Source organism: Rhipicephalus microplus, unplaced genomic scaffold, assembly GCF_043290135.1.
Source record: "Rhipicephalus microplus isolate Deutch F79 unplaced genomic scaffold, USDA_Rmic scaffold_15, whole genome shotgun sequence".
NCBI classification, from domain to species: domain Eukaryota; kingdom Metazoa; phylum Arthropoda; class Arachnida; order Ixodida; family Ixodidae; genus Rhipicephalus; species Rhipicephalus microplus.
The window spans coordinates 22,364,272-22,385,693 of record NW_027464588.1 but is presented as its reverse complement, the minus strand read 5'-3'; the positions used below and the strand labels follow the sequence as shown (position 1 = coordinate 22,385,693).

At 48.0% G+C, this 21,422-nt stretch overlaps 1 protein-coding gene across 4 annotated transcripts in view; it reads left to right on the top strand.

The window, feature by feature from the left end:
- LOC142784710 (uncharacterized) overlaps nt 1-21,422 on the top strand; it is a 109,663-nt gene that overhangs the window by 21,857 nt on the left and 66,384 nt on the right. For 2 of the 4 annotated variants that reach the window (XM_075883211.1, XM_075883214.1), the window contains 2 exons: nt 234-398; nt 12,936-13,121. The exons of 1 other annotated variant lie outside the window; for it this stretch is intronic. In XM_075883211.1, the coding sequence (XP_075739326.1) occupies nt 234-398; nt 12,936-13,121 (351 nt within the window). The remainder of the gene's footprint in view (nt 1-233; nt 399-12,935; nt 13,122-21,422) is intronic. One more of the 4 variants, XM_075883212.1, reaches the window with a different exon arrangement.

Sequence of the window (21,422 nt, the reverse complement as noted above, 5' to 3'; positions counted from 1 at the left end):
AATCAGTACCACTGGTCAGCATAGATAACAGCATTTTCACTTTCGCTCGGTAGTGAAGTGTAAATTAGTAGAACAGAACTGCTTCATATTTGCTTCATATGTCCACTGTGTGTACGGAGGGCCAGAATTTTAGCAGCTAATGGGTGCAATATGAGAATTCTCTTGTAAGCACATTGCCTGTAAGCATCTTGTGCTTCCTGTCAGCTGAGCCTGTTCATGATGGCCATCTGCAGGCCGTGCAGCTGCACTGACAAAAGACCAGTGTCGATCGCCGTTTACACTGGTCCAGCCTAAGGAAATCACCGGCTGCCAGGTTTCACGGTTAGCGCGTCTCGTCAAATCGTCTGTGCGGACAGGTGCCAGCAACGAGTCTGAGCAAGCGCGAGCGCTTCCACAGAGTAAGCAGTTATTGTCGTTGTCCCTAACACGTTGTGGTGGCTTAGTGGTGTAAGCACGACGGTGCCATTTTAACTCTTAAAAGGAACACTTGAATGAAACAGTGAAGTGGTCTGGATTAATAAAATTCAAGGACTCTGTAATGTCACGAGTATTGCGTTCGTAAGTTCATCATTAGGGGAAGAAAGCGAAGTAGAAGTGTCGTATGCAAATTTCTCGCTGAAGCCTCCGCCCATAACTTCACCGATTTCAAAACGATTAACAGCTATGCAGGATCGAGTGATGGTGTTTGGTGTGGAAATGGCAAGGCGGTTCCTGCACCTTCACTTTCGTTTCATGCTTTTTCTCACTTGCGATGCGTGGCCTCATGATCAAGTGGTGTCTTCAGGAATGTGGAATTGTACTTTACTGATACAGTAAACTACTTTTAAATGAAACCTGAAGGGACCAGGAAAATGTGTTTCCTTTAAGAGGAGTTTTGTTTATTGAGAGATGAACAAGGTTATAATATTGAAGTACAAAACCAAACATATTACTGGCAGTTGTTTCAATTAAGCAGCAATTTCATTTAAAAGAGTTTCGTGTGAAAAATAGTCTTTCTTTAGTGTCCCTCTAAGCTGGGGTGAAACCTTAAAAATGAGTTAGAAAATTTGGCTATAATGTAGTAGTATAAGCTATGGCTATGAAATTTGCAAGGAATCTTAAAGACAGATGCAGCTTGGCACAGGGGCTCAAAATCATTTCATCTTGTATTTTTTATTTTTATTTTTTCTACATAGCAAATTTTTAAAAATATAAGCTATCTGCAGAGCGTTGCAAAGTTGCAACAGTGTAACTTAAACACTGTACAACAAAAGCTTGATTTATGTTTTGCATATCTTATTGCATGAAAACTGCCACTTAGGAATGTCATTTTTTTATATACTAAAATTCAAATGCACGTATGCTACAGATTCTAGTTGCATCTATCTAAATGACTCAACACACATTAGAATTTTGTTTGCCTATGCTCTATATAGTTCCTGAAAAAAAAGGTACACAAGCCTCTGAAATCCTTTTGAGAGAAATGCAGAGACCACACGAAAATACATGCTCATTTCTCATCAACATTTCCAAGCCCAAAACTAAAAGTTATTTTTGAAAAAGTGAGTACCTAAGTGGGATAAATTTTTTGAAAGCTAAAGAAATTTTCCATCAGGTGATGGCAAAATCGAATTTTTCTACTGAACAAAGTCTCTCTGCACCATCGAGTGGAAGACTGTTTTAGACACAAGTTGCTTTAGTTAGTATGGTATATTTCCGTGAATATGAATTTTCGTGGGCTTATATCGAGCCCAATTGTTATGTATAAGGTGGAACTTCGACTGTATGTCACTCGGTTTGGCGACGACCCGCATTTTACATTGAATCTGTTTGGTCCCAGCAAAATTCTCATAGAAGCAATGTAAATAACCCTTGGTTATATAACACAGTTTTATGCGGACCCCGCAGTTTTTGACCACAAAGAGTAGCTTCAGCTGGCCGAAGAGCTGATATTTTTCTCGTTTTCAATCCGTAGAAACTTGCTTTGCTCGACATACAGCTGATCTCTTTTCTTTGTCGCAGTCACAGGCTCGCGCATGCATAAGGGGGTGACACAGCTGTTTTCACAGTGCAAAATTACTGTCACTTGATGTCCATCTTCGTGATAATAGCGAGAGATCACTAGTTGTACTTTACAAGCCAACAAATTGCAATGCGCACAGCTCAGTCGTGCACGAAGGCATTATACGCGAACTCATGGTCTGTCGCCATTATGTGATAGCGATGACACTGCGACTCTTCTGATGGGAGGCTGTTGACAACACTCTTTCAGTTTCGTTTTCTCGCACTGGCTTATACAAGTTTGATAATACGACGCCTGGATTATACAAGTATTGCATTTTCGCATGGTCCCCCGAAAGTTGTATAATGGTGGTTCCACTGCACCAGACTATTATTTTTAAATGATTCACTAGAATTTCATGGGATCATGTTTTTGATAAACTGGCCACTGATAGGTGGTATAGTTTAGCATGTAACGCAAGATCATCTCTTATCTGACAACCACTTGCGATCATCATAGAAACTGATATCGCTAAAAGGGCTAGTATCTTCCAAGTGGTCTCGATCGTCAAAGTGGTCTCTGTGGTCTCTGATGCTGGTTGTCGAGGTGTATAAATCGGCCAATTCCGCCTAATGCCGAAGCTAAGTTTAAAAAAACATTGCTGAAGAAAAAGGATATGTGCCCAGTCAAAGCACTCGTAACTGTAACACACAGAGTTTACAGCAATTTTTTTTTTTTTTTTTTGCTGAGTGCATTGCTACAACAACCCCGTAGGGGCGCCTGCGCAAGTAGGCGTTTGGTGTGTAGCGACACCACGGACCCGAGCTAACGGGGGAGTTTCTACTCCCTCCCACGCCTAGCCGTGCGTGGCTTTGCCGTGTCCGGGGAAAAGGGGATACTGGGGGTTGAGCCGACGCTGGGTGATTGGACCTTTAAGGCCCCCCGGCAGAGACAACACACCCCTTTGGCCCCGGTTTCACGTAGACGGCACCCCTGGGCTGACCCACCCAGGGGAAATCGGCAGTCGCCTTTTCCTATCTCTCTCTCCCTATATCTTCGTCTTTTGTTCTCACTTTACATCTTTCCTGTCTTCTCCTCACTTCATTTTACTTCCAATTTTTCCTGGCGGCAAGGGTTAACCTTGTGTGGCTATCCAAACTAGGGTAAACCATATTGGGTTATAGTAACTGCGTACTGCTGGCGTTGCGCAGACATGCCCACATGCTCTGCCACGTCCCCTTGTTGGACTCCGTGGTGGGTGGTAGGCGCTGTTACCGAAAAATCCACATTTTTACATGGGATCCTCGACCCCCTCTCTAACTGATCGTGCCTCGAAAAGGGTACGCACCGACGCAACTTTACTACTTTGGCCTAAAAACAGAGAAACATTCCCAAAATACCATGTCCTACACTGCGAACAATCATCTACAAAAGCTAGAGCAATCTCTCCCTTCCTTGTAGCCAAGTGCTTGAGAGAGACCATTGGAACCGGTTATAAGGCCACGAAGATGGCAAGTGGTGATCTGCTTCTCGAACTAAAAGACAAAGAACAGTACAATAAACTCTCGCACCTTGTAGCCTTTGGTAACATCCCCGTCTCGGTGAGCGCACATCGTACCATGAATACAGTGAAGGGCGTGGTATCGGACGAAGACTTGATGACACTGAGTGAAGAAGAGCTTCTTGATGGATGGAAGGACCAAGGTGTGATACATGTCCAGCGCATCAAAATCAGACGTAACAACAATGAAATAGCAACAAAGCACTTGATACTCACCTTCAATTCAACCACTTTACCTGAAAGTCTCGAAACTGGCTATGTAAAACTCCATGTCCGACCTTTCATTCCAAACCCGAGGCGTTGTTTCAAATGCCAGCGATTTGGTCATGCATCCCAGAGCTGCCGAGGACAGCTGATGTGTGCTAAGTGTGGCACAACCGGCCACAGCGCTGATGAATGTAGTCATGACGAGGTCCTCTGTGCTAACTGCGAAGGTAGTCACCCCGCATACTCCAGAGCGTGCCCAGCCTGGAAAAGAGAAAAAGAAATAATAACTATAAAAGTTAAGGAAAATATCACATTCAGGGAAGCAAGACAACGGGTCTCGTTATCATTAGCACTAAAAACACCTTTTGCCGAAGTGGTGCAACGAGGGGCGGCACCACAAAGGCCCTTGGCAGTTGCCCGGACCGCGCCTAGCGTGCCGAGGCAAACGCCACAAGCCCCCATGGGGGGAGCAGCCTCAGCTGCCCCACCCTCCTTGAATACAGCCCCACCGAAAGCTCCTGTGAACCTTGGCAGCAGCCAGGACACCACACAAACTAAAGAGGTCCCATCGACCTCTAGCCCGGTGGGGTTTAAGGCTCCGTCTGTCACGACGAAGCCTACAACGAAAACATCATCTGTCGCCTCTCCTGAGGCGATGGACACATCAACTGCACCGGCGCATACTGCGCCAAAAGAGCGGCGGGGTTCCCTCGACCGCTCTAAAAAAGACAAAACGGTAATTACAGGGCCTTCTAAAGGCTCTGTAAGATAAGTCACTTCTCTCTTTAGACACCAGCCACACTCATTTGGTACACACAGCACTTCTTTACTCCCATAATGGAGACACAAATTATACAATGGAACGTCAGATGACTACTTCGAAACCTCGACGATGTCCAAGAACTTCTAAACAAACATTCTCCAAAAGTGCTGTGTGTACAGGAAACACACTTAAAATCCAAGAATACAAATTTTTTGCGTCAATATGTTGTCTTTCGAAAGGACAGAGATGATGCTGTGGCATCATCTGGTGGTGTAGCCATTATTGTTAATCGAGGAGTAGCATGTAGCCATCTACCACTACTAACATCCCTAGAGGCAGTGGCTGTTCGAGCAGTTCTATTGAATAAGCTCGTCACCATCTGCTCTCTATACATACCGCCGCAACACCGCCTGGAAAAACATGATTTTCACTCTTTAATAGACGAGTTACCAGAACCTTATCTGGTTTTAGGGGACCTGAATGCGCACAGCGGTTTATGGGGTGACTGTCGATGTGATGCACGAGGTCGTCTCATCGAACAGTTCCTCTTTTCATCAGGTGCTTGTCTGTTGAATAGGAAACAGGCAACATATTATAACCTTGCAAACAATACTTACTCCTCCATAGACCTCAGTATCGCATCTCCTTCACTTGTACCATTACTTCAGTGGAAAGTCATAAATAACCCATACGGAAGTGACCATTTTCCTTTGGTTTTGCGTACACCAATAATACATGAATGTCCTCCACATGTTCCCAAATGGCTGATAAACAAAGCTGACTGGGAACAATTTCAAAAAATTACTCACTTAAGTTGGACCGAAATATGCGGATTAGGCATAGATGAAGCTGTGCAGTACTTCACGGCCTTTCTTACTGACGCAGCAGCCAAGTGCATTCCACAAACATCTGGACTTCCCGGCAAACGACACGTCCCGTGGTGGAACGCTGAGTGTCAGAATGCGCGAAAAGAACAGAACAGGGCATGGAGGTTGCTGCGGAACTCGCCGACAGCGGAAAACCTTGAGAGCTTTAAGAAAATAAAATCTCGAGGCAGGAGAACGCGTCGGCAGGCCAGAAGAGAAAGCTGGCACAAGTTTTTATCAGGGATAAATTCATATACACAAGAGGCCAAAGTCTGGAACATGGTCGGTAGGATAGCAGGAAAACAAGTACACACACTTCCACTCGTAAACACTCAGGGTGATACCTTGGAAGACCAAACAAACTTCCTCGGTGCACACTTTGAACGGGTATCCAGCTCGTCCCACTATACTGACACTTTCCAAAAATACAGAAGAAGAATAGAAAAGCAGAAACTAGAACACAAATCCACTAGATGCGAGGCATATAACCAAGCTTTCAGTCTAGCTGAGCTCCGAACATCTCTAAACTCCTGCAGTACCTCTGCCCCAGGTTCTGACCGTGTGGTGTATGAAATGTTAAAAAACCTACCAGCCGAAACACGAAAAACCCTACTTTGGTTGTAAAATGCTATCTGGTTTTCTGGCACTATCCCTACCTCCTGGAAAGAGGCTATTATTATTCCCATTTTGAAAGAGGGCAAGGACCCTTCTTTAGCTTCTAGTTATAGGCCTATTGCACTTACAAGCTGCTTGTGCAAAGTCTTCGAAAAAATGATAAACTGCCGACTTGTACATATCCTTGAAGCAAACAATTTGCTCGACCCATTTCAGTGCGGGTTTCGAGAAAGCAGATCCACCACAGCCCACCTCGTTCGTATCGAGGCACAGATCAGAGACGCCTTCGTCCATAAACAATATTTTCTCTCTGTGTTCCTCGATATCGAAAAGGCTTATGATACAACATGGCGTTTCGGAATCCTAAGAGACCTGTCCCACCTTGGTGTGCACGGAAGAATGTTTCATATAATCGAAAGTTACCTGTCAAACCGGACATTCCGTGTCCGTGTGGGCAGTGTGCTCTCCCAAACATTTGTCCAGGAAACAGGCGTGCCACAAGGTGGCGTGCTTAGTTGCACACTTTTTATTATCAAAATGAATTCTTTGCACTTGTCCATTCCCCGCAATATGTTCTATTGTACATATGTCGACGACGTTCAGCTTGGCTTCAAGTCATGCAACTTGGCAATGTGTGAGCGGCAGGTTCAGCTGGGTTTAAACAAGGTCTCCAAATGGGCAGATTAAAACGGATTTCGACTTAACCCACAAAAAAGCACCTGTGTCTTGTTCTCTCGAAAGAGAGGCATGCATTCGGAACCTGACATTGAACTGAACGGTCTGTCTGTCAATGCGGAGCATAAATTCCTAGGCTTAATCTTGGACAACAAGTTGACCTTCGTACCGCACATCAAGTATCTAAAAACAAAATGTTTAAAAGCCATGAATGTTATGAAAGTGTTGTCACGTACTGCGTGGGGTAGTGACAGGCAATGTCTCATGAACCTCTATAAAAGCCTCATTCGCACCCGCTTAGATTATGGGGCCGTTGTCTATCAGTCTGCTACTCAAAGTGCCTTGAAGATGCTGGACCCCGTGCACCATTTGGGCATCCGCCTTTCTACGGGTGCTTTTCGCACCAGCCCCGTAGAAAGCCTTTATGTTGAGTCAAATGAGTGGTCGCTTCATCTGCAAAGAACTTACATGTCCTTTGTATACTTCCTTAAGGGGAGATGCGGGTCGAAAAATCGCGTTTTTTGCGAAAATTTCCACTTTTGAGATATTGCTGCTAAAATCACTTTTGATCATTCAACTATCATTTCCCCAAAGGTCATAGCTGAATTCAAATGAGAAAGTGGTAAAAAATCGATCTGCGCTAGTGAAGGTAGCTGCCGAAGTCGCGAATTCACGCATCCGACGGCTATTTTTGAAAATCCGCCACTCGGCAACACGATGACGTCCGCCATCGGGGTTTGTTCGGTGGTGTAGATCAAGGCTCTTTCTAGTGTACAGGCGTCCCCCTAGTTTCGTATTTTAGTGAGGAATTTCACAAAACAGTCGTTTCCAAGTCGGTTTGCAGCCAAGCTGCAGCCGCTTCGCGCATCTCTACCGGTCACATGGTACGCTACCGAGGCCGCCATTGGCTACATCTGATCGGCCTCGCTCGCTGAGCGCTTGCGACGATCGGCACTTGCCGTGCGTTTCTATGTTTTTCCGAGTTCACCATGGATAACTCGAAGAAGCGAGACTTCCGAGCACGAAAGTTTGCAAGCAAGAACAAGTACCAAGGGCGTCGACGTAAACCGAAGCGCAAAGCAGCGGTAGAAGAATGCGAGCCGCGGGCCACTAGGCCTAATCAAGGCAGCGGGGATACGGCGGCTTGCGGGAACTTTGACGAAATCGACGCCGCGATCAAGTTCATCAGCGCATCAGAAAAAAAGATTGAACAGTTCGAAAGCGAAAGAACGAAGAGTGTTTGTGGCTCTGTGAGCGGAGTATTTTGTGACATCGGCGCACTGACATCGATGGTAAGCCGTGCTGTTTGTCCAACATGCCACACCGCTGGACTCGTCGTTCGCGACACCGCAAGTAAACGTAAGGGCCTCTCTTCGTTCCTCGAGCTGCACTGTGATAACAGTGAGTGTCCTGAGTCAGTGGTTTCTGCCGCGCATAGTTCGCGGCGTGTTCTGCCGGAAAGACAGCCCACCGATGCCGGTGATGACTGGAGCTACCGAAGCGGCAGCTCGCGCGACAGCTTCGCTGTCAATGTGAAGGTAGTTGTGGCTGCGCGTGCAATAGGCATCGGGCATGAACAGCTGTCGCGTTTTTGCGCTATTCTTGGACTGCCAATACCTATGCATCATAAGACTTTTATTGCAATCGGCAAAAAAGTTCATGCTGCAGCTACCAAAGCTGTGCAAGAAAACATGGCGAAAGCGCGGATGATAACTAAAGAGAAAGTGGATGGGGCTGATGTTGCTGTCATGTATGATGGCACATGGCAAAAAAGAGGGCACAAGAGCCACAATGGCATCGGCACTGCTGTGTCTGTGGACACTGGTTTGTGCCTAGATTTTGAAGTGCTATCGAATTACTGCCTTGCCTGTAGCCGGCACCAGGACTTGGGTGATGAGGAAGAAATATGGCAAGCATTCCACACACCTGTCTGCGAAAAAAATACAGAGTGCTCCTCTCATGCCATGGAGACTGAGGCAGCTTTGCGCATATGGGGCAGGACATCCTCATACACAACACCATTGCGCTTCACCAAGTTCCTCAGTGATGGGGACAGCAAAGCTTATACCGCTGTCGCTGAGGCCAAGGTATATGGTGAAGCTGTTGTGGACAAGGAGGAGTGCACAAACCATGTGGCCAAGCGTCTAGGCACTGCACTTCGGAAACTGCCAACAAGACTTCCACGAGGGGAAAAGCTGACAGATGGCACAATTCAAAAGCTGCAGAACTATTACCGTATTGCAATCACAAACAACAGAGGTGATATTCTGAAAATGCATCGTGCCATCTGGGCCTCATATTTCCATTCATCATCGAGCAACACAGCAGGCAGCCACCGATACTGTCCAGAAGGGGCGACTTCCTGGTGCAAGCATAGGCGAGCTGAAGCGCTTGGGGAGGCCCCACCCGACCACACACCAATCTTGACCAAGGCTCAAGGATTGGCTGTGCTTCCCATTTACAAGCAGCTCACAGATGAAAAGTTGCTGGTGCGTTGTATCCAAGGGAAGACCCAAAACGCTGCAGAATCTTTGAACAGCAAAATCTGGTTGTTGTGTCCGAAGAATAAGTTTGCCTCCCGGACAACAGTGGAAACTGCAGCTGCTATGGCCGTGTTGTGGTTCAATAAAGGACATTCAAGCTTTGAACACGTGCTAGAGGAGCTTGGTGTAGTCCCACCAGATCAACTGATCACCCTGGGCCGATCCCGCGACCAGAGGAGAATCGAAAGAATGTCTGCGTGTGAAACAGCCGAGGCAAGGGCCCATCGGCGGAACGTGGCAAAGAAAGCGCGCCTTGATGACTCCCTTCTCAAGCGGCGAGAAGGATCCACATATGGAGCAGGACAATTTTAGGTGCTCTAGCTGTGTCCCTTCTATGATATCACCAAGTTTTGTGCAAATCGCACTGTGTAATCATGAGTAAACATATTTACAACTTTCAAATGCATTTTTCTCGATTTCCATTTTGAGGTAATTCTCTCATCTTGTGCACAATCTTTTTTAGGCATAAAATAGTCCTATCTTGATGAAATTTTGCACAGAGCTTAATCAGCCACTCTAGAATACAAGTATCTACTTTAGGTTGCATTATACATCACAGATTTTTTGTTACACAACTTGATACACTGATAGAGAGATGTAAAATATGCATTTAGTACTTTTAATTTTTTTTTTTAATGTAGCAAATAAATTTTCTGTTTGAGGTACTTTTCTGTATTGTACTGCTCAAGTGCAGCAAAATGAGCCATTTTGCAATTCTGTGTGAAAATTTTTAGTAAGCTTTATTATGTGCACAAAAAACACTATATTTTGATATCAAAGTTGTAGTAACTCCGGAACTACTATAGCTATCAAACAAATAATTGCAGTTATGAAATCAGCACTGCAAGCTTTACTAACACCTAAAATTTCAAGGAGCTGGGTTATGAAATAAAAAAAAACCTTTTTCGAGTAGCATCTCCCCTTAAGGTGAAAGCAGACAAGAGGCACCCCTCATACTCTACTATTAATGACTTGTCGAGCTCCATTCTTTTTCAAAACAGGCCTTCAATGAGGCAGCCCTTCTCAGTTCCCCTGAAGGGTCTAGCTGAGGACACTGGAGTGTCACTCGAACACAGTTTAATGGCTCCTGTAGCATACCCGCCACCGTGGCAGTGGCAGACTATAGACTGCGATGTGTCTTTTTTAGAGGTTACAAAACATGCGCCCATCGCCCATATCCGAACATATTTCCTGGAACTTCAACACAAATACACACGTCCTGAGTTTTTTACAGATGCCTCTAAGTCTAACTCCTCTGTGTCCTACGCTGCTGTTGGCCCTTTCTTTTCGGATGCTGGCCCTCTACATCCAGGCACAAGTATCTTCACAGCGGAAGCTTACGCGATACTTGTGGCAGCTAAACACATTAAACAATTACAAATACAAAAAGCAGTAATTTATACACACTCCCTCAGTGTGGTAACGGCTCTGCACAGTCTTAAAAAACAAAAAAACCCTGTCCTTGTCTCACTTTACTCCATATTTTGCACACTCTACACAGTCAACCAACATGTTGTGGTGTGCTGGGTGCCAGGGCACCGTGAGATCCAAGGCAACGTGAGGGTGGATCAGCTCGCTGCATCCGTCCACAAAAACACTGCCCCTACACCCATATCAATCCCGGTCCTTGATCTGAAGCACTCTCTCAAACGAAACCTCAGGGACTACTGGCAGAGCAAGTGGGATACACACACACAAAACAAACTACACGTTATCAAGCCACACCTTGGCCATTGGCCGCCAGTATCAAAATCACGTCTAACATAGGTAACACTAACAAGACTCAGGATAGGACACATATACACGACACACACACATCTTTTGTCTGGTGGTGATCCACCATTGTGTGATAAATGTGGTGAGGCATTAACAGTTCTTCACGTTTTAATTCAATGTAAACATTGTGGGGATCTGAGGCGCGCCTGCGACCATTTCGCGGGCATTCCGCCACACGGCCACACCCTTTTGCTTCCCTGCTCTGTTGACATGACGTGGCGATAGATGGCGCTACGCGCGGGCACGGCGCGCGCCACTGCGCGCACCGAGGGAGCAGCTCTTGCTCCGTGGACAGCGCCGGGTAAGCACGTGTTTCCCTTCGTCCGCGTCCCCTTTGGGAATCGCGGACGGTAGCCTGCCTGGGGTGACCTTGGGCACCCCGGCAGGCGTGTTTACTTGAGTGCTAGCTTCGGTAGCGTACGCTAAGCCCAGAGCGGTGCCTAGTGCTTGAAGTGGTCGTACCACAACGAGCCGCACTTGCGTTAGGCCTACGCGTACGAGGTTTGCCCTAACACTCGCGACCAGGCCCACTGGCCATCGTGAGAGTGCGCAGCATAGCCGCGAGGGACCTTTTCCCGACCGGCGTGTCAAAGCTCGCCATTGCCAGCTGCGACGTGCTCGCGGTTTTCCCCTTATTGTGAACGTCCGCGTGCGGGTGCCTTTGCTACCCGCGTCCCGGGAGCGGACGTTGTACTGTTTGTTCGGGGTGCCACCAGAGGCAATAAAGTGTTGTGTACTTTTACATTAGAACACTGTCTGTTTGCCGCGCCGCGCTAAACGCCTTATCAGTTGAGCGCGCGCGGAGCGGTGCGCTACACGCGAGTGAACGGAGTAGCGGCCCTGTGGCTCGCTAAGCGTGAACCCGCGGTGATCGTCCGCTGCAGTTAGGAGCAGGGTCACTATAACATTTAGACACTCTAAGAAGACAACACTTCCCACTATCCTACCGACAACATATACCTTTACACCCTGCAATGTTCGTCGGTAGGGAACCGCTTTTTAGTCACAAATCATTATTAGCGTTTTTAAAGGAAATTCATAATTTTCATATCATATACCCGGGCATATCGTAGCACGAACTCTCTAGAGAGGTTTTTGCTGCGGTGGCTACACAGGAAAGCACTTGCCTCACGGCCCTTGCACGCAAGGGTACTAACGTGTGAGGTACTTGTGCTAATGCCATACATGTCCACCATCGTTTTTCATTATCACCAACTTTTGTCACCTATTCACACCATGCACACCTTTCACGGCATAGTCATGATTTTATTGCTTGTATGTTTTTACCCGCTTTACTGCGAGGAATTTTATGGCCCTTATACAGCCACTAATCACAACCATTGTCCACATTCCTGTCTCATGAACTGGCGCTCTTTGGCCATCAAATGGCCCTTGCGCCAAAAAACGCCATATATCATCATCATCATCATCATTGCTACAACAAGCTTTATATATCTGACCAAGTTTTTGGAGCAGCTTCGGTCGCCCATCGCTCAGCTACTAATGCCTAAAAATTCACAAGTTGATCATATTCCATGACAAAATTAACAAGTTGAGCAGTAAGGAGGGCGTGCAGCGATTAGAATGGAAAGGTGGGCTAGTTGGTAGTTCATAATTGTTCAGCCAACTGGGAGTGTGGGAGGAACACACACACACAAAGCAAAGAGGAGGCACGCAGCATGAACGCTCGTGCTGTGTGCCTCCTCTTTGCTTCGTCTGTGTCTTCCTCCCACGCTCACAGTTCGCTGAACAATTATGAGCAGTGATTAGTTTGAAATTTGCCCTCTTTCAGCTGCGCAAAGTGATGCATTGCCATTGTCAGCTTGAAAAACTCGAACATGGTAAGGTTCTCACAATGTTCTGGCATCAAGGGTGTAAATTGTAGATATCACACCCTTAGAGTATCCAGATTTATCTGCGATATCTAAACATTCGTCGCTCTCTACAGGTATTCCTGCCAGTCCTTTGTCTTATTACTGCCGGCAACGAATTACCGACATTCAGGCTAAAGGAATCTCGAGCAAAAAGGGGTCAGAGCTGCCACAGCACATAAAGCCATCTATACCACTGGCAGAGCATAACGACTCAGAGCGGAAGCCAGCACGCCCATTGCCTGTAGATGCACTTCCAACAGGTACGCAGACGTTTTGTTCATGCTTCTTGACATCAATAATGCATGGTAGGTACCCTGTTTATAAGAGACACCTTGTATAAAAGGCGTGAATCACTGTCTGGAGCATGCCTTATAAAGGTGTTCATCTGTATATTCAAATCATTGCAGCCACATAATGTCTCACTGAAGCATGCCCCACCAGATACGTTTGACAGAAAACAGTTTAAACTTTGTAGTTATGCAAAAATAAAAATTAAGTGAAGACAGTATTTCTCACAGCAGCCTGTTTTTGGTCCCCAACTTTCCGGGAGAAAAAATGGTACATACCTGTTCTTTCAATGCAAGACCACTGTTTCTCTGCTGCCGTTACCAAAAAATGCACGGGCCTAATCCTGTGCTTTAAACAATGGTGGGACAAGCAAACCTCTTGGAGCATATGGGGCAGACATGGCACCCCCCCCCCCCCCCCCTCTGACTCTTTCGTGCGTAGGCGGTTGTACTCTTTCCGAATTTCGTGGTAAAATTTTGTTTTTGTTTTCTTAATGAATATTATTGCATTTGAGTCCCAAGCTCACAGTAAATGATTTAATGATCAAGTACACACATTCTACTTAACCTTGCCCCTTCTGCCCACCATTTCACCAAACACTCAATCCCGCACTCACGTGCTTGGCACTTTTGCAAATGACTGAGAAGACAAACAGGCTGTGCTGTAGGTTTTTTGCCCTTCTTGTCCACAGGCAGTGCTATAAAGTTTCTTATCACTGTCTGCAAACACTTTGAAAGATGATAGTCTTTCTTGGGGACCTTCGACCGAAAAATTTTGGTCCGTCTGTCTGTACATTTGTCTGTTTTGCCCACCTATATTGGTCTGTTTGTCTGTACCTTTGTCTGTTTTGCCCACCAATATTGCTTAAGATTCAGCATTCATAGTTATGTGATTGTCAATTAAAAAGCAATTATTACGCATATCTGAGGTGCCATAACAACACATCGATGTTTTGTATCTGTGCCTTCATACTAGAAGAGGCACACACAAGTAACTATAAGGACTGTAGCGTTTATCGCGCTGCACTCACAGTGCAATGCGATGCTCAAAAAGTTAACTGTTTCCAGCACTTTGCCAAGACCACGCGGTGGTGGCACCTGCCCGTCACTTTGCGTTCTACACCTTATCACCTCCGAGACAGGCGCGCATCTTTCTCTGCAAGCGCGCACGCCTTCGTTTTCGAAAATAACTGCTAGATGGTGCTCTGGTCTAATATGCCTCTATGCACTCGTTCGCCTCAGCTACACGCTTGAGGCACTCTAACGCAGCGCCTCCAGAATACGATTCACCGGTTTTCTTGCGCAGAACATCAAATAAACGTTTTGTTCACTCTCTCCAGACACAAGACTATCGTCTTTCGACGACACTTGCAGTTAACATCCAGATTCGGGACCAATTTTTTTAGTCGTAAGCACCATCTTTGACATTTGACAGGGAAGTAGGTTCTCTCTACACTGCTCGCTCCCCTTCAGTAGAAAAGGTGAGATATCGCAGACGTCTCTGCTCCTCGTGGTTATGAATGTCTGCTCAGTTCAGAATAGGAGTAGCCTTTGCCACGGCAAGACGCACGCTCGTGATTCACACACACGAAACTACTCTGAATCCTCCTCGATGGTGGCTTCCTCCGCGTTGTTCTTGTGCTCTCTTATGACCCATTGCATCTTGTTAGTGTTGCATATTTAGTTGCCTCATTCGTGTCTCGGACTCCCTGGCGCTTCTCTCGCACCCCTTGTCTTCGACAACCAGCCCGGGCACCTTCGGACGCTGCCCCGTCGCAGTTGTCTTGTGGATGAGGTTTTCGGCTGCTGACCCGCAGGTCACGGGATCGAATCCTGGCTGCGGCTGCTGCATTTTCGAAAATGCTGTATGCCCGTGTGCTGATTTGGGTGCACGTTAAAGAACCCCAGGTGGTTGAAATTTTCAGTCCTCCACTGCTGCCGCTCTCAAAATCATTTGGTCGTTTTTGGACATTAATCCCCACATATCAACCAAATCAACCTTCGGAAGATGCGAGATGTGACACCTAGCTGAAGGCACGTGTCGCGTCTGCCACCTTCCAGATAAGTCACCCTGGCTTGCCCTAGGTAAGTCGCCCTGGCTTGCTTTTTTTCAATTCCATCACTTTGTTTTTCTTCCTCCTGTGCTCTCTCACAAAGGTGCTGTGTTCATTTTGTTTTTCGGCCGGGCCACTTTCGTCGACGCTGCGAGCCTCTTTCTCACTGCTCGTTCCATTCTCTTCCTTCTCCTCCTCTTTCTTACCTCTATCCTTCCCGTTGTCTTCCTTCAAATACGGATCCAAATGTGCAGCTTTCTAGCCGCTGATGTCTGCATTCTGCATGGTCTCACTTTACTTTTGCCCGACGTTGTTGTCGGCTGTACCTTCCCAGTTTTAAGTGCTGCTGTCGCCTCGTGTATTCTCATCTCCATTCTCTTCAACAACCACCTCTTCACCATCCAGGGACATTACAACCTCATCACCGTGCTGAGACTACTTGACCCAATTTTAGTAGTACTGAAACAACTCGAGCTCTTCACCTACTTGAAGTCATCCCCTTCACTCATTTCCATGCATTTCAGGCCACTCATGTTCGCTACACTCCCATCATCCCCTGACCCTGCCTCATAGCTGATATTCTTCATGTCAGTGGCGTCATGCAGGTTCGAAAACCAAGTTTTGGTAGGCATGGAATCCCTCTTGGCAGTGCTGCTGTATGTATCGTCATCTGACGATGCCTCATCGATTGTGGCCCGCTAGTTAAGACCCCTCTAGCCTCGAGCAATGTGTTGGTCCCTGTGTTGAGCCGTGAATGCCTCTAGCAGTCGTGCACACTCGAGATGTGTCTGTCACAAAAAGATCGCGCTGTGCGCCGGTGTGGGAGCTCCAAGCCCTGCCTGCCCACTGTTTCACAGGCTTCGAGTTCCATTGCGCCTCTCCCACAGGGACGCAACTTTACCATGCCGTCTGCGGTTAGAAGTAGCTCTCACGAAAGCGTACTCTTTTAGGGGCGAAGCTTCTCAAGGCGTGGGTCTGTCCATTCCTTATATGTGTGTATGTATTAGTAAGTAGCCACCGATGGCACATACCCACTCTAGAGTGGGTATGTGCCACAGGGGATGCAAGATGGGAGATGGCGGTACTTAAAGTGTTCACTAAATGGACAGACGGACAAACAGACTAGCAGACGGACGTGCGGACAGGTGGACCCATGAACAGACACAGATGGATGGACGGACTCGCAGACGGATGCATGAATGGATGCACGGATAGTCGCACAGACGAATGGAAGCAAGAACTGACAGCCTGAAGCACGGATGGGCTGATGGACGCTTCGCCCCACTCATCATCATTCACTCCGTAGATATGCTGCGATTTTTTTTTTGCATAGGAATGGCAGATGCGTCCAGGTGTGACTCGTGTGATAGTGATGACTCAACAGAACATCAACTGTGTTCTGTGATTGTTTTGCGTGTGAACGCAATGTGCTGCATAAAACGCTGAACAACTTGATGATAGACCTTTTTCCAAAGGGCAGATCCTCGGATCATAGCTCTACACGTCGCAGGCCAGCAAAGCGAAGCGGGCGTTGCTAGGTTTTTTAATGTCAACTGAAGTAAATGAGCGCTTGTGAGCGTGCAATGGACAGGCACATGTACTCGCATGGAAAGCATGGTTCAACAACAAAGGCATGGTTCAACAACATGGAAGAGCTCACCAGCTGGGACGTCTGTGAGGTGAAGTTGCGCGAGTTATTCGGTCAATCTGTCGGGAGCTAGCAGGCCGCTAAGAAAGAACTTGGTAACTGTGTCCAGACATCCACGGAGTCTTACCTGGCCTATATTCAAGATGTCTTGACCCTCTGCCGTAAGGCTGATACCACCATGACCGAAGCCGGCAAGGTTGCGCACCTACTCAAGGGCATCGCTGATGAGGCCGTTAGCCTCCTTGTATTTAAATTCAAGACGTCATTAAAGAGTGCCGACGCTTTCAAGAGGCTAAAAGCCGTCGCATTGCCCACCACTTCACCCGTCTTCCTAACATCACTGCAACGTCAACTTGTGAGGACCTCAGTTTTGAGACCCAGCCCAATCCACCCTCTGCTGACATTACGGGGGTCGCTCGACGTGAAATCGAAGCGATGTCATCAGCACCCTTGAGGGTCCCGACGCCGAACGATCCTCAGCCCACCATATCCCTCATACAGAGCGTTGTGCGCCAAGAATTTGCAAACACGGGCCTTCAAACGATTTGTTCTGTGCACCGATCTGATGTCTATCCGCCTATCTTGAACACCCGTCAGCACTACCGGCATCCCGCTCCACGTATCCAAGATCCAAACGCATAGAGGACGCCTGACTACAGGCCAATTTGCTTCCGGTGCGAGAAGTGGGACACATTTCGCGTCTTTGCCGAAGCACGTGAACCTCGCCCTCGTGCACAAGCCCAAACTTCACGAACTTCGATGCATTAGCCCGCCCTTCCAGCCAAGAACTACCCTGCCGTGATGACTCTGCCCATTACGACATGACCGGCACGACCAATGCCCAATACAGCCGCTTGCCTTCACCGCGATGTAGATTCTCGCGGTCTCCTCCGCTGCCACCCGCTCCCCATCCCCGTCCTTCGCCGGAGGGTTTCCTTCGTAAAACTAACTGGCGCAGCTCCTGGAGGTGACGCTGCTGCTACGATTTGCCAATTTCTCTGTTGACCCTCCCGACCAAACAGAACTTGATTGATGTAAAAGTGGATGGTTTATCTGTTGAAGCTTTAGTCGACACTGGCATCCAAATTTCTCTTATGAGCTCGCACTTTCGTGACCGCCTAAAGAAAGTCTTGACTCCAGCCCCTTCACGCTGTGTTCGTGTTGCTGACGGCAGTGCAGCTGCCGTCGTTGGTGTCTGCACAGCACACGTTACTATAGTCGGCCATCAAACCTCCGTCCTCTTCACTGTTCTCATCAACTTCACCAATGATGTTATCTTTGGTCTAGACTTTTTGCCCGCCCATTCGGCCTTCATTGACTGTTCAGCTAGCTCGTTGCAACTTGACCTGCCTTGTACGACTGATACGCTCACTCCGCCCCAAATTCGTCTCTGCTCTCCTGAACATGTCCATTTGTCACCGCAAACAGTTACGTGCATTGCTGTAACAGCGACGCCACCTGTACCTGATGGAGGCTACGTGCTCACGCCCATTGCATCCGTCCTTCTGACTCACAGTGTTACTTTTTCGCACACTATTATTCTGTTACTGAAAAAGCGTGCTTGCATTCCTTCGCTGAACTTTGCTCTGTGTCCGCAAGTGCTTCCGTGTCTAATAGCTGTCGCCACGCTGACACCCTCTGAGGATTGCACCATCTCAGCTTTGTACCCCAATAATGTGCATCGCCCCAACTGCACGCAAGTCTGTTCTTCGACATACTCCATCTTCTAATGTGGAAAAAATGATCGCGGTGGACCTTTTGCCGCATCAATTTGACGCGCTCCATCACGTCCTGGAATCGTACTTTGATGCATTAGACTTCTGTGACCGTCCGCTAGGTCAAACCAGCGTTGTGAAGCACCGCATGAACACCGATGAATCTCAGATGCAAGCACCGATGCATCTCTGGTACATCGATGGCCGTACCGCATTTCTCCTGCGGAGCATCAGGTCATTAAAATGGAAGTCGACAAGATGCTCGCCAAAGACACAGTTGAGCCATCTTTGAGTCAACGGGCTTCCCCTGTTGTTCTTGTAAAGAAGAAGGACAACAGTTGGCGATTCTGTGTTGACTACCAACATCTGAACCGGATCACTAAAAAAGATGCTTACCCGCTACCGCGCATTGACGATGCCCTGGATTGCCTTCATGGCGCTAAGCATTTTTTTTTCATCGACCTTCGCTCGGGGTACTGGCAAATTGCTGTCGACCACATGGACCGCGAGAAGACTGCTTTTGTGACCCCGGATGGTCTTTACCAGTTTAAGGTCATGCCGTTCAGATTATGCAATGCTCCAGCCACCTTCGAACAAATCATGGACACTGAATGATGGAAACAGTGGTCAATTTGCCTATGTTACCTCGACGTCATCATTGTATTTTCCCCGACCTTCGAAACACACCTCGACCGCCTTTTGTCCATTCTTTCTGTTTTTCGTAACACAGGACTGCAACTGAACTCATCGTAGTGCCATTTCGGATGCCAGCAAATAACCATCTTGGGCCATCTTGTCGACTCTGGCGTATGCCCTGATCCTGATAAAGTTCGAGCTGTGCAAAACTTCTCCGTCCTAACCAGCACTAAGGAAGTCCGCAGTACAATTTTGCGGACGTGGCAGGACCTCTTACGGACTTGCTGAAAAAAGATGTTCCACTCTCTTGGGGTGCTGCGCAGGCTTCGGCGTTCTCTAATCTCGTCGCGTTGCTCACAACACCACCTATTCCAGCCAATTTTGACATGTCTGCCCCAACTGAAGTCCGCACTGATGCCAGCGGCCACGGAATCAGTGCCGTTTTGGTCCAGCATCGAACTGGCTGCACCAGCGTTATCGCATATACCAAACGTCTGCTCTCTGCGGCCAAGCGGAACTACTTGATTACTGAAAGGGAATGCCTTTCTCTAGTTTGGGTGGTTGGCAATATTCGGCCCTACTTACATAGTCGCCGTTTCACCGTCACAACTGATCATTACGGTCTCTGCTGGCTCTCGTCATTAAAGGATCCCACAGGGAGTCTTGGTTGCTGGGCACTACGGCTCCAAGAATACGACTACTCAGTGTCTTACAAATCTGGTCGTTTACACCATGACGCTGACTGCTTGTCCCGTCATTCAGTGGACCCCCCTGAGACTTTAGATGATAGATGAAGGGCCGCCATGTGTGCTCTCTCTCTCTCTGCTTTCAGGAACATGCGTGATGAACAGCGCCGAGATACCATCTTGCGTGACAATATTGAGAAGCGCAACTCTCCGACGCCCCATCCGTTTACTGGACTGTTTGTGCTTAAAGGCACCTTGTACAGCTACAATGTCAACACAAATGAGTGCGAACTGCTCCTCGTGGTGCCTTCCCACCTATGTTCGAGTGTTATTGCCCAGCTCCATGACACCTCCTCTGCCGGTCACCTTGGTCTGTCTGAGACTTACGACCACGTTCATCGCCGATTTTACTGGCCGAGGCTTTATCGCTCTGTCCGCCGCTATTTTGTCGCATGCGACCAGTGCCAACGTCGAAAAAAAATTCCTTACGAGTCCTGCCGGACTCCTTCAGTCTCTTGATCTTCCTATTGACCCCTTCTTTCCTGTTGATATTGAGCTTGTGGAGATCTGAGGCACGCCCGCGACCATTTCGCGGGCATTCCGCCGCATGGCCACACCCTCTTGCTCTGGTAATGGCGCGTGGCGATAGATGGCACCACGCGCGGGCGCGGCACGTGGTGCACGCTGAGGGAGCTCTCTCTCTCTCCTCCGTGGTCGGCTTTGGGTAAGCACGCATTTCCTTCGTCCGCGTCCCCTTTGGGACTATAGCCTGCCAGGGGTGGCCTTTGGCACCTCGGCAGGTGAGTTTACTTGAGTGCTAGCTTCGGTACCGTATGCTAAGCCCACAGCAGTGCCTAGTGCTTGAAGTGGTCGTACCACACCGAGCCCCACTTGCCGTAGGCCTACGCGTACTAGGTTTGCCCTAATACTCGCGACCATTGTGAGTGCGCAGCATAGCCGCAAGGGACCTTTTCCCGACCGGCGTGTCAAAGATCGCCATTGCCAGCTGCGACGTGCTCGGGGTTTCCTCTTTTTGTGAACGTCCGCGTGTGGGTGCCTTTGCTCCCCGCGTCCTGGGAGCGGACGTTGTACTCTTGTTCGGGGTGCCGCCAAGGGCAATGAAGTATTGTGTATTTATGTATTGGAACATTGTCTGTCTTGCTGCGCCGCGCTAAATGCCTTATTAGTTGAGCGCTAATAAGGTGCTAATAAGGCGTAGTGCAGCTGGGACGCGTCGTCCCAGCTGCACTGACTGACATGGCGGCCAGGTGGCATTGGCTTTCCGGCCACCGAGCAGCAACCCTCGATGAGTTCCGCGCGGCCTTCCTGTGCGAATTCTTACCCGCTGACTACGAGAGTAGGATGCGGCGCGAGCTCGAACTCTGCACACAAGGGCCTAATGAGTCGCTTCAGGAGTACGTACGCGCGATGGAAGACCTTTTTTTTTCTATCGCTGAGCCCAGAGCCTCGAACGAGGAGCCCGTCGAACAAGTGATCAGGCAGGCACACCCGACTTTTTTGGCATACCTGCTCAG